The sequence below is a fragment of the Sphaeramia orbicularis genome, chromosome 19, assembly GCF_902148855.1.
Source record: "Sphaeramia orbicularis chromosome 19, fSphaOr1.1, whole genome shotgun sequence".
Lineage (NCBI taxonomy): Eukaryota > Metazoa > Chordata > Actinopteri > Kurtiformes > Apogonidae > Sphaeramia > Sphaeramia orbicularis.
Genome location: NC_043975.1, coordinates 5616502 through 5631050, shown reverse-complemented (window position 1 = coordinate 5631050; position 14549 = coordinate 5616502). Strand labels below are relative to the sequence as shown.

Below are 14549 nucleotides of genomic sequence, written 5' to 3'. Positions count from 1 at the left end.
TCTCCATAAAGAGCAGAAATGGCTGTTAATCTGCATTCATTATGGTGGTAAAGTCTTTATATGAACTTGTTGACACCCTGTGAAATTATCAGTGGGAAACCCTGGAGTCAGCTGGTGTTTCATTCCCATTTGAGAATCGGGCTGGTGGTGTCAGGGTAATAACGGGGTTTCAAACTAATTTCACAGGGTTGGTGAAAGGTCTGGAACTCAGCGTCAAATAGAGTCAGTCATCCGTATGTTAATGTTTATGTTAATGCAGCAGCTCAAAAGTTTTCCTGATTTGTTAAGAAAGAGCGAGTGTTTGTTGTTGAGACTGTTAACCCATAAAGATCCAAACATCCAAAAGCCTCTACAGAGCTAAAATGTTTGATAACTGTTGATCCATTAATCCAATCAATACATGTATGAATGAATGAATTTTTATTATTGTGTCCTGCATAAGAATATCCCCAGCCCTTACATGGGCTTTTAAGACACCAAAAATATAAACCAAAGACCAAATACCAGACGATAGAAACAATCGATATAACCAAGACATTGTACTGACCAATTTAAACTAACACATCTGCCGTTTTTTCCAGGCTTTACAATCAAATAATGCTAATTTATATATATTTGAACTAAACAACCATTTCATCTTGTCATCATCAGTGCTTCAGAACATACACTGCAAACAAAAAGTTAAGGATATTTCTTTTCTGTTTTTTTCTAATTTTTTGGGTCATTTTTGCCATTTGTAAATAAAACTATGTCTGGTTACTAAAAAAATGTGTTTCAATTCAGTTCACACACAAAAAAGTAAAAAGTGCTGTGCAAGAGTCCCAACTGAAAAAAATTGCCCAAAAATTAAAAATATCCTTCGCTTTTTGTTTGTAGTGTATCGGGATTTCGTATAAACATCTCATTAAGCATTTAAATAACCAGACACATGGGCTTCGGTAGTCTCATTTCTTCTCTTTTAATGATATGGCGTAAATTTGGTGTAATTGGTGTAAAATACAGTTTGTCATCTTTTCATGGTCATCAGATATGACCCATTTGGATGTTCAGAGGCTCCGTAGTTACCATAGAAACACCATCATCTTCTATAACATTGATTCACTAGTAAAACCCATGGAGTTTGATCAATAACATTAGATGGAGATACTTGTTTATAAGATCAATTCTTAACATTTTGCTTAAAGAGTCACGTTTTTTTGTTTTTTTTTTCCTCCAGTTTTCTCTGTTTCTCATATAATAACCCTCAACTTTAATCTGAGCCTTAATGAACATCTATATGGTCAGTAAATTAAATATAGGAAAATTCCAGATTTTCACTTTAAAAAATGCAAAACACAGAGGATAATATTACAATAAATGGTGATAGATCACATCAGAAAGATTAAACGTAGAGAAAAAATCATTAGGGAACAACCACAGAAGTAACACTTGGTCTTTAAGGGTTAAACCTTCACACAGGCTACATGGATAATAATAATAATAATAATAATAATAACTATAGGGTCACTAGATCTGGTTTGATGTTTTACTTATGTGTCATTTTTCATGGGTTATGGATAATTGCTGGCAAACAAGTATTTTCTGACATCTTAGAGTGAAAACTGCGCCATTAATTGAGAAAATAATCTTTAGAATAATCAATAAGGACAATATTCATTAGCTGCTGCTGACACGGTCACATCTTTGGATATCGACAGTGAAATCATTTGAGGTGAAACACAAGGGAACTATTCAATAACTTGACATTTTATCCATCTTCGCACCTTTATGAAGCCACTTATTTCCTGTTTTTAGTGTTTGTATTCATTGAATGTCTGATGTAGAGTTAGTTTTACGTCCTATATTTTCACACAAATATCTGTACTCGTTACAAAGCAGGCTTGTTATCAATGTATTCAACATATTGATTTTTTTTTTTTTTTTTTTTTTTTTGCATCACTGCTCGTCCTCCCAACATCAAGACCGATCTGTACCTATATGGCTAGAACAATAGTGCATAGAAAAGATGACCTATGATGAATAAAGCGATGCATATCACATGTGAAAGATGTAAAAGACAAAGAGAAATAATACCCACAAGGACAATGTGAAGTTCAGTAGCTTTGCACAGAAACCGCCGCCAGACATGTAGAAATACTTTTAACCTTTGCTATTTTAGAGTTGAGTAAAGAATATGTGGATTCCTGGCAGCTCGGGCTTCTTACATTCATGATTTGAGCAGAGGTGGCAAAGGCACAGACTTATTTTACTCCAGTAGAAGAAGAGACACTTCAGTAAAAAAAGACTTGAACTATTGAGTACGGTTTCATCCTGTTTACTGCAGCGAAGTTTCAAAAATAGGTATTTTACAAGGTTTTCGTCTTGTTTTATTGAATTCACTTTAATCTTGTTGTGCTGTTTTCATCTTCCTGTACATTTTATGTAAATGTTGATTGATTGAATAAGAAGTAAGTCTTAAAATTAGAGATTACTGGTGTGTTTTTGTTCTTATTTCATTTTTTGTTCTTTTTTATGTGTAATTGTTTGATCCAATCAGGTTGAAATGATTTTTTTTACTCTATATATGAAAGGTTTTTTTTTGTTTTTTTTTTAAATAGATACAAAAACAAAAAACAGAACAAACACATCTTAAGGTCAAGGGGTTACAAAGATCGGATTGTTTAGGCAAACAACATAATTTTTACACTTTTTGCGTCACAAATTTGTCTGACAGGTTATGTAGATATGCTATTTTTCTCAACGTTCCTCCCCCACTTCTTTCTGCAGTCGTATTGTGTAGGTCATCTGTTCTCGTAAATGGAGATGTTTTACAGTATTCGTAAAGACATTCTTTCTTAAGCCAGTATTTTATAATGGTCTTTTTACTCGCTGCCGACAAGACCTTGAGGAGGTGATCGTCATTCTTACTAAGACCAACAGGTTCATGGCCAAGAAAGAGGGAACGTGAAGGATTTTAAAACCCAAGACTTTAGAGATGATTTCAGATACTTTCTTCCAGTAAGTCTGGATAGAGGGGCAGGACCAGAAAACATGGGCATGATCCACCATGGCTCCCCCATATTCTCTCCAGCAGCCTTCTGTTTTGGAATGGGTTGAAATAATTTTTAATGTTGCAATGATGCAGAATCAAAGTAATAAATTGCTCTCAGATGCATTGAAACTGAAGTAAAAGAGCCTGTTGTGAAAAAGTGAGTAGAAAGTACAGATATTTGTGTTAAATATGGTTAGTAGGGACCTTTTATTAAATATGTTAAGAATGCAAACATATCATCCAAAATAGATGACAATTGATGTAGTTGGCTCTTGTAGTTTCCATTTCTGTTGAAATTTTTGTAGCTATGATCTGTCACTTTGATTTGAATTTTTTTTTTTTTTTTTTAACATAAGGTGCAATGTTTTTTTTTCTATTTATATTATCAAAGCAAAATGGCCTCTGTGTGCATGCGTGTGTGTGTGTGTGTCCAGGGATTCACACAAAATCCGTACAGAGCTGACTGCTGCAGTTTGGCATACTTATGTATTTTTGGTTAAAGAACAGACTAGTGAAAATGGCAAGCTGATAGGACCAATATTTTGGGGGAGATTAGTAATTTTGGAATACAATAGCCTTATAATCACATTGCTATGGCCAGAAAGCTTTGGCGGTGACTGCTGGATAAATGCAGTACAGCATGCACAAATACACAACAGGGTCAAAACACAGTAATGTCCTGTCAGAGAGTGAACTTTAATTGATTGCCATTCCAACATTTATTTCAAGATAAGTAGCTTCTTGTTTTGGATAATCCCTTATCGTCCAACTAAAGAAAAACTGAATTTAAAAGTAAAAATGTGGGTCATTTAGCAACACTAATCTGTCAAATTGTCTCTAAAATGTTCAGTCAGAGAGATTTCGAATACCGTGTTTTGATCCAACAGCATAACTACCATATCTAGAACCAGTGGATCCACATGGGTCAACGCGTTAGTTGTATGTAATGTACATAATGTGCTCTACCATATGTAGATTGCCTGGCTTGTGTTTGTTTTATCCTTTTGTTAGGTTTAAGGATTCTTTGTCTCTGTGTTTTATTCAAAATTTGAATAAAAACATTGTGTTAAAATGTGGTTAGTTACTCTGAAATATAAAAAAAACTGTTGTTAATGCTTTTGGCAGCAAGCAAAAAGACTATCACTAGAAAATGGTTACAGCCTGAAACACTCACAACTGAAGAATGGATCGATATCATACAGGACATTTACATTCTGGAGAACTGGACATTTTGTTTTAAGGGTCAAAGTGAATCTTTTTTGACTATTTGGTCAAAATGGACAAACTATGTACAACCTGTAATTGATGTGAATTGAATATATTGGTTTTGTGACATCATTTACGTGGTATACGTGTCTGTTTAGGTTAATGTAAACATACACACCTAAATGTGTTTTATCTTGTTAATGAAGAAGTGGAGCAAACCCTCTCCTCCTGCCCACTTGTTTTATTGGTTCTATATTCTACTAAAACTCACTCTTCGTTCAAATTTGAGGTGTGGACAATGAATTGTACCCAAAGTAAACAAAGAATGGAAAAAGGGGAAAATAAAATGTGGTTGGTAGACATACATAATATACCTGAAGTGCAGTGATTAACTTTGTCATTTTTCCATCCAGGTGACTTGTACATTGGGGGTGTCTCTAAAGAGATGTACCGAGACCTGCCTAAGCTGGTCCACTCCCGCGAGGGTTTCCAGGGTTGCCTGGCAACAGTTGATCTGAACGGCCGCCTCCCTGACCTTTTGGCTGATGCCTTGGCAACCATGGGACAAGTGGAGCGAGGCTGTGAAGGTGAGACGCACATGTTAAAAAACACCAAGTATCAGTCCCGGTCCCACATCCTCTACTGCTTTTCTTTTCAGTTCTCATTTAACTCATGCTCTCTGTTCTTAAGATAACCCACTAACCCAGCTTTTGGTCTTTTAGATGTAAATTTGATCCTTTTTCTTCTCATCTCTGTCGTTCTGCGCACTGTGTTTTCTCTCTGTTCCACTCTTTCACAGGCATCCGTGTGCATTGACTAACCATCTAACTTAATTTGCTTGTTTGCTTTTTTGTTTGGCTGACAAAAGTTACATTGATGAAAGCTGACTTGCAAGGTATATCGCTTTGTGTGAGCATGTGAGACACGTGTGTGAGGAGGGAACATGAGTGTGCGTACAGTGCGTATGTTGCGTATGTGTGCGTGTCCGTGTGCGTGTGCTGATACTACCCAGTGCTGTCCAGTGTTGTGTGGATCCCAGTGATCCAGAGTCAAAGGTCGGAGGTGACCTGTCCTCTCCCAGCCACCTGAGTGAAGTCATCACCGTAGTAACATCACCATCACCTGAGCTCTGCCACCTGGGTTGCCTAGCAGCATGCTCTCTGACCCCGCCTCCTGACTCCTCAGCTTCAATACTCAGTTTGTGATGGTTCCATGCCCTTCCTTCATGCCTCGTGTTAGAAATACAACAAAGCAGAGTTATTATAGCTTTGAACTTTTTATTTTTCATTCAGATCTGACTCATTTTTTGTATTTTTGTTTGTTTTGTTCTTATTTTTTTTAGCTGTCTTTGTTGTTTGACTATCTGACATTGGTGTTTATAGAAGGAGAACCCCAGCTGCCAAGTTGAAAAACAAAAAATAATGGAGTGATTTAGGACCAGATGCCTTTGCTAGGACTCAATCTGTGTCAATAGGTTAGTCTTAACAGCAATTATTATAAGTATTTAACATCACAAAGAGAGTTAAGCATCTTTTTGACAAACTAAACACGTCTGACTTGATGGTTTTACTCATCACAACTCATAAGTTTTACATTAAATGGTACATAACCTTACAAATTGAACAGTGAAACTTAAAAAACACAACATAAAACAATAATTACACAATGTTTACATGCATGCTAGTGAGACACTTACTACTCCAGGTAGAGCATCAGCATTTCTCAAAACTGGGGTAAAGTCTTATCACAGTTACTGAAATCAGGATATGATACTTACAAACACAAAGATGGGAAAACCAAAATATCCAGCATAGTGATGTGCATGTAAAACTAACCGTCGACCAAAATCATCTATTGATCTATGGTATTTAAGAACTTCTGATCCATTAATCCTGTCAATCCATGTAAATAATTGGTGTAAAATACAGTTATTCATCTTTTCATGGTCATCAGATATGACCCATTTGGACATTCAGAGGCTCCATAGTGAACGTAGAAATACTGTCATCTTCTACAACATTCATTCACCAGTAAAACCCATTGAGTTTGGTAAATGACAGTGGATGGAAACACTTGTTTATATGTTCAGTTATTGATATCCTTGCTAAAAAAAAGTCACTTTTTCATCAGTTTTCTCTGTTTATGATTAAATGACCCTCAGCTTTAATCCGAGCTTTAATGAATGTCTACATGATCTGTGAATTAAATATAGGAAAATGCATGATTCACACTGAAAAAACAGAAAATAAAGAAGATAATATGCCAGTAAATGGTGAAAAATCACTTTCAAAAGGTTAAATAGAGAGAAAAATTCCATTGGGAACTGACACAAAAGTAGCACTGGGTTTTTATGGGTAAGTCAGTCTAAAGTCTCCCATCATGACTTCATATAAGGTTTTGCAGGTTGAAGTAACTGAAATTAACACTTTTAGTGCTGACAGACTAAAGAATAACTATAAACATGTATTTGATAAACATTTCTAAAACCTGAATCCTGGCCACATTAACAAACATAGATTGTGTGTGATAGGAATCACCATTTCTTGTTAAAGCTAGCATGAGTGTAGTTATCTAGATTTTATTTCCACATGATAACTACATCAGTCATCTCTGTATAATCAAATTAAAAAAAAAAAAAAAGTAAAGATCAGATATTAAAACTGAAATCTGAATGCCTGTGCACCAAATTTCCGTTTACATCTGGTTGTTAAATCTGATGTTATGCTACTATAAAAGTCAAAAACAGAGGCTGTGTGCTCATTTTACAACGTTATCAGCGCGGTTTTCCATCGTCAGTATTTCTCTTGCAGTACATCAGGTTTTAGGTGTCTTAAATACTGTTTAATGTCCTCGGTCTATTTACAGCAGTGAGTCACTTCACTTCATTCTCCGCTGTGTGTCGATATTAATCATTACTTTATTCACCTTCCCCTGATCTGGACAGAACAGAAATTAAACACCTCATCCAAGATCCAGATGCACTCAGAACTAGTGCTAGTTTACTAATGCACTAACGTTGGCTAATATTAGCAGTACAAGCTTAATTTTTTCTCCTTTTAACTTGAATTTTCAACTTCCTCCTCTTCCTCTGCTCTTCATCATTATATATAAAGTATTAGAACAACAACTGTGCGTGTTTTATGGATTCAGGGACACATTACTGTAACACACTGAATACAGAGGAATGAGAAGAACTGGACCTGGAAACAGGAAATCATTCAACACCTGTAGTTTTTCTGTGTAAACTTAATATAATTTAAGTCTTATTCATCATGTTTCAAATCACATACTCTTGGTATTTTGAGTGAATGAGTGCATCCATTCTCATTTTCGACACAATATGAGTAGCCAGATGTTCACCCCAAATGGTCGTTAACAAGATACAAGTGATAGGTTTTTTAATTACTTTTTAATAATAATCAAGCAGTTTAAGTCAGTTAGTCATTGTTAACACACATTGTATCATCCTCCTAAATAAAATGTTTTTTAAAAGACTAGTGAAGGAGTAGGTGGACCGTAAAAAAAATCACTTTAGACACCTCTTCAGACATATTAAGTTCTTAAATAAAAATGCTATTACCAATACTTGACTTTGTTTTATTGCTGAGAACTGCTCTAGTCTCGAACATCCTCCACTCAGAAACTAAAGTGAACATGCATTAGTACCACATCTCTAAATAACCTCCCAACCCCAACCCAAATAAAAATGAGTCAGCTATTAAAAAAACATGTTGACTGTGCCTACCATCTGTGCTTTCCTACATCTGCACTTTAATCCTCACAAATCAGGCTCATTTCTCAGAGGATTATTGAATATTTTGCATCATTGCACGCCCACAAAACATCAACTCTGATTTCAACATTCGTGGATGGCGCAGCAACAGAAAAAAACTGAAAAAGTGGTGGACAAAGCCCTGATCACAGCTTAATTATTAAAACAAAAAACAATGAATACAGTATAAAACAAATGTGAGCACAAAGTAATTAATAATTCAGAGTATGATGAATGAAAAGTAAAATTAGAGGCAGATATTCTGGTTGATTTTGTCCAAGTTTTATGTCTCATATGTGCTGTTTTTATTTCTTCTATCTTTATTTTTCATGCATGAACAAACTGATGGAACAACCTCTGATTTGTTTTTTGTGTTTGTTTCTGAAACATCCTTTTTGTTTAGTTTTTTATTTAACCTTTATTTCACCAGGAAAAAAATTGATTGAGATTAAAAATCTTTTTCTTTTTTTTCTTTTTATTGAAAAAGGTGACAAAATATCTCCAACATTACCATTAATTCAGATGTTATCTATTAGAGCCCTTTTCATATTTCCTATATTATACATAGAAAGTGTAAAAAAAAAAAAAAAAACGAACATATGAGCTGGGTTCCCACAATTTCGGTGTTTCTCACTTATATTAAAATCTTTTTCAAGAATGTTCTTGCCAAGACAGCAGCAGCAGCAGAAGTTACACAAAATAGAATTCACAGCCACACATCCACACTAAACATATACATAATACACTATAAAAGTCAGTTCTAAAACCACACATAAAACACTAAACTAAGAACATACATATAAAACACCATCAATAATTGAAAAGGTGCTAAAAGTATAACAACAATGTTCCTTAAAATCTACATCTCCATCCGGATTTATCCTTATCCTTTAGAATGACTTTGAGTGTATTTAAAGAGACCAGTTCCTTCAGTTTTAGCTCCTTCTGTAAGTTTTTCCAGGAAGTGGGAACAGGACATTTAAAGACTTTCTTTCCCAGTTCAGTTCTAACTTTTGATAGGTCTCACTGTTGTCATTGCCGTTTTATTTCCGTTTTCCCTATAATAACCCTGCAGCGAAGGGGGCACTTGAGCTCCTCCTGGTCCTGTGTGGTTTTAACACGAGGCAGGGAGTGAATGGTGACACTGTTGAAGAAAAAGAGTATTGGATGGCCTTTAAACATAACTCTGCCCTCTTATGTTTAACTCCTCCTCCTGTCCTCGTCCCATTCATCTAGCATCACCTGCCTGCATGCTCTTAACATATGGCTCTTTCACTTACAAAAGAAAAAAAAGAAATCCAGGTTAGAATCAGTCCAGCTGCTTCTGTGAGCTTAAAAAGGAGCCTGTTTTCTACTGGTGTAACTGCAGAATACCATCATAACATCATTACAGCACAGCCATTCTAACAACATGCAGTCTAAATATAAACACGCCTTACATGTGAACACACTGGGCTCCAAGCAAAATGAAAGAAGCGAGTGTGTTTATGTTTTTTTTCCTAACGTTTGCCCCCCTCCAACCCCGACACCTCTGTCACTGCAGGTCCCAGCACAACCTGTCAAGAAGACTCCTGCTCCAATCAGGGAGTCTGTTTACAGCAGTGGGAAGGATTCACCTGTGACTGCAGCATGACTTCGTACGCAGGCCCGCTATGCAACGACGGTGAGTCTGCGGTGACTAATCCCATTAATGGATGAGCGAAATAATGTGTTAGTCCTTGATATCGGTCTAAAACATGTTCTTTCCCTTTTAATTTGTGTGAATTTTCTCCTCTTTATCAAGTTTTAAAGCATATGATAATAATAATAATGGATTAGATTGCTATAGCGCTTTTTAAGGCACCCAAAGCACTTTACATTATTGATCCATTATTCGTTGGCTCTCACATTCTCCCTCTGGTAACCAGGGTGCTTGTGTACGTCTTTAAAGTCTTAAAATGTGTGGCATTTTGAAATGCTGTTTCCCAGACCTTGAAAAATCTGGAAAGTCTTAATAAAGTTTGGAAAAAAGTTTCTCTCATAGTTGAATTTTAGAGTATGCTCAAAGGTACATAATCTTCTAAGACAAGAAATACATGAGGAAAGCATATAAAAAAATTGATATGATTTCACTAACTAGTCAGTACATAAATGATCCTAGTGAAAGTTGTTTGTGTGATATCCATGCACTTTTGTGATTTTCATATGTTTTGAAAATATTTTTGTCAGTAAATTATGCATTCATTCATACATTTATTAAAATGAACTTTTCTACTATGCACAAGTACAAACTCAACCAAAAAAGTTGGCACGCAAGTATAAAAGTACATACAGTTGCAGAAAAAATTATTAGACAACCCTTGTTTTCTTCAATTTCTTGTTCATTTTAATGCCTGGTACAACTAAAAGTACATTTGTTTGGACAAATATAATGATAATAACAAAAATAGCTCATAGAAGTTTATTTTCAGAGCTGATATCTGTCCATTTTCCATGTTTTCTAGATAATAACCAAAATCACTTCAGTTCTTTACATCAATATCGATGGAATTGTATTGACAAAAACAGTGCTTTTAGACATTCCATGTTTTCTTTTCGGTCTGTTTTAGTCACATGATACGCACAAGAGTTAGTATTTGATTGTAAAACCATTGTTTTTGATGACTTTTGATGGTCTAATAATTTTTTTTTCGCAACTGTGAAGTCAAGGTCTCGGGGTAAAAAATAGCAGTTTTTAAAAAGTCTGGAATTTTTATTGAAGATTCTTGATTTTTCTGCTTCTCACTGGAAACAGGAATCATAAAATAGAAGGAATCTTTATTGCCATTGTTACAGGAACAATGAAAATGAGTTTAGCAGCTCTGTTCTGTGTAGCAGCAGATTCTTAGAGTGCAAAAAGAAAGACTATGTAAAAACTGATACTGAAATGTACTGAAAATATATATCCTTTAAACCATAACAGTCTGTAATAGTTGCTCCAAATAATTCTGGGCAAGAAATACTCATATATATAATCTGTATACATGTCTATATATATGTATTATGTGTGTATATAGGTGTACGTATGAGTATCTCCCCTATCCAACCTGTGGCATGATCAGCATGTGCACAACTGTAAATAGTATTTATAGCTATTTTGGATTTGTCGTTTTTTTTTTTTATTTTGCTCTTTTTTTGCTCTTGTGTGCTATGCTGCTGTAAATCTGGAATTTCCCCTAGTGGGACTAATAAAGGGATATCTTATCTTATCTTATCTTGAGGAAGTCTGGTCTAGTCTTGGTTGAAGTGTTTTGTTTTTTGTTTTTTTTACATCACTACAGTAAACTAGTTGGCACAGTACATTTACTCTAGTGCAATATCTCGAATTTATACTTAAAATATTGTACTTTTTGCTCCCCTCCTTTTGTCTGGCAGCTTTCAGATGCCGTTTTTCGTCTTCTTCATGTGCAGTGAAACCACATATTATCTCCAAAACTGTTGATTTTGAGTGTGTTCTTTGTCATTAAAGCTGCAGGAGCCAAAATCAGGGGGAAAACCACCTGAATTAAATACACCCCCTCCCTCTGCAGCTCTCTTTAGTCTTTACACATTAAAAGATGCCATAGAAATGTAGATGAAATTTCTAAAAATCATCTTGGATTTGCAGAAAAATGCATAATTTTCAACAAGAAAACAGTTCTGTCTTTTCTTGGCTCATGACAAATTGACTTTTTAGAGATATGTGGTTCTGACGAATCAGTGACGCTACAAACACATCATGATCATTTAGAGTGTGATGCATTGTTTTTTATTCAGTATCATGGATGACTCACAGTTTTAATCCATTGTTTTTTGCTGACATGAACACAAGGCATCTTTTTTTCTGTATAAAAACTGCACACTAAAGCTATATAAATATTTTTTGTCAATACTCAGCGCTTTTAAAATGATGTAAAAATGAAGCACCAGTGATACAAATATGAATGTATTACAACAAACAGCATAATTTTAAGTTATTGCTAAAATACAACAAATACATCAACCCACAAACCCCTTAAAAGCTGTTGTTGACCAAAAGCATCTACTGATCTAAAATATTTAATAACTTCTGAGTCATTAATTCTATCAGTACATAAAAATAATTCAGGTAAAACGCATCTTTTCATGGTTCTCAGATATGACTCATTTGGACGTTCGCAGGCCCCGTAGTAAATGTGGAAACACCTTCTACAACATTGATTCACCAGTAAAACCCATGTAGATGCTTATTTTCATGTTGAATTAATTAGATTTTTTTGCTTAAAAAGTCGCTTTTTCTTCAGTTTTCTATGTGTTAACATAATAACCCTTGAATTTACTCTGAGCTTTAATAAATATCTACATGATCAATAAATTAAATATAGGAATATACCTGATTCTTGATGAAAAAGGCAAAATTTAGGGGGTAACAATATAATAAATGCTGCTAAATCACTTATTAAAGGTTAAATGTAGAATGGAGAAAACAATTTGGGAGTGGGTACAAAAATAGGAATTTAAGGGATATTGTAGGAGTAAAATTAATCAAAAACATCAACTTTAACAGTAAAATTATGTTCAAATATTATTTTCACAGTGCAGTATGTGTACTTTTACTCAAGTACAGGACCTCAAATACTTCTTCCACCACTGCAGGTCATTACTAATTGTTTCAGTGACACCAGCATACTTAATTTAGTTGAAATAAAACAGTTTATGAGTGTTTTAATCCTCACTAAACACTTACTCAGAAGGTGAAAACCCCCTGAATTTCTTCTAAATAAGCGCCTACGGTGTTGAAGTGCAGATCTGAAACTGTTTTATTGTTTAACTCAGTCAATCAACACCACGCTGTGTGCATTTTATCAGAGCCACCACGTGAGGGCACTGGCATCTGTTGATTCGGATATGGCACGAATGCACCACCTGCTCACTGTTCAGAGTTATTATTAGAGTAATTTGTTTTCACTCGTATCATCCGACTGATGTTGACTGTCATTTTTCCTTTCGTCTAAGAACCGTTGTCAGTATGAGTCACTCGCTCCTATTCTTTTCTGCAGAAAATGCTTTCATTCAGCAGGAAAATAAAGTCAAATGCAGCATTTTAGAGTCTCTAGTATTATTTCCCAGGATGCCTCTTGTGTTTTAATTCACCAGGTGCCATCTGCATGATAGATTGCACTGTTTATGATGCATTCAGGTGCTTCCAATTTAAGTTTTTATCTGTTTCCACCAGCTGGGACCACCTATATCTTCGGTCGCGATGGAGGCCTTGTGATCTACACGTGGCCCCCTAATGAACGTCCCAGCACCAGGGCGGACCGGCTCGCCCTCGGCTTCAGCACGCAGCAGAAACACGCCATCCTGCTGAGAGTGGACAGTGCATCTGGGCTGGGAGACTACCTTCAGCTGCAGATAGTAAGTACAGGAGCTGTAAGAGAATGCACATGGGGAAAAAAGTGGTTGTTTAACTTGCAACATGGTGTTATTTATGCATTTACTGACTTTATCCTTTCTTGTTTGTTCCTTTTAGTTCACTCTAACTCTACTTTTTTTCCCCCTAAAATCAGCTGTAAAGATCAATATCCATGTGATACCTGCGCATAAAGTACAGAGCTGTAACCGGGAGGTATTTAGACTGGATGCAACTGGAAATGATGCAACTTCTACACATCTTATCTTATTATTTGCACACATAAATATAAACAGAAAAGATTTAGAAGAAGTTTGTACATTGTGCAGGAGAGGTTAGACGCCAAAAATAGGCTTCTGAAGAGTAAACAGATAAAACCAAAATCTGAAAAACATCCAGGTGCAAGACAAATAAAAAAATCACAAAAAATATAGCAGTCTATAAATATTTTATTCTTTTTTTATGCCTATGTATGCATAAATCTTTTGTGGCTTTATGAATATACGTCCCATATACAAATATAATAATCAGAAAAAGACAAATTCTGCACTTCAAGACTCGACAGTAATACAAATTTGATAGGTTGTCTTCATAAAGTGTTACAGATCACTGCTAATTAAAGACCTTTTCAGATAAATCTTCCATTTTTGTGTTTTTATGTGGAGCGTTTCTCTGTGAACTGACTTCCATCAAGGACAGTGATTTATATAAGTCGCATTTACAGTCAGGCTGCAGCACGACCACTGTTAGAAATAAGACAAACTGCAAAGAAGTGCCTGGCGGAAGGACAGAAGTGTTATTTGTCAAGAAAAAAAAATAAAAATAACAGCAACCCGACATAACCTCAACCCAGAAACTGCTGTGAGTGCAGATTAAACGCCTCAGATGCACCGTGTTTGTCACTGATCTTCAAAGAGTGTTGGGAGGTGTATTTCTGAACTGTGACAGGTCTAGATACATGAGTTCCATTTCCGCTACATGCAGAGTGAGGTTCATTAGTTCCCAGCTCCTGTACTTAAAGCGCAGACATGGAAGTGATATCGATCTTAGTGTGAAGACGGGGATCAAGCTCTGTCGTCACCACAAAACACATGCTCATCTGTAAACACATCAGTCAAACCCAGAAGACAAATAAGATGACCTGAAAGACA

General features: G+C 35.5%; 1 protein-coding gene across 11 annotated transcripts in view; it reads left to right on the top strand.

The window, feature by feature from the left end:
* Positions 1-14549, top strand: part of nrxn1a (neurexin 1a) — a 150633-nt gene that overhangs the window by 117691 nt on the left and 18393 nt on the right. For 6 of the 11 annotated variants that reach the window (XM_030163350.1, XM_030163349.1, XM_030163346.1 and 3 more), the window contains 3 exons: positions 4651-4824; positions 9553-9672; positions 13222-13403. In XM_030163350.1, the coding sequence (XP_030019210.1) occupies positions 4651-4824; positions 9553-9672; positions 13222-13403 (476 nt within the window). Of the gene's footprint in view, positions 1-4650; positions 4825-5105; positions 5133-9552; positions 9673-13221; positions 13404-14549 lie in introns of all 11 variants that reach the window. The other 5 variants (XM_030163343.1, XM_030163347.1, XM_030163344.1 and 2 more) reach the window with 1 other exon arrangement.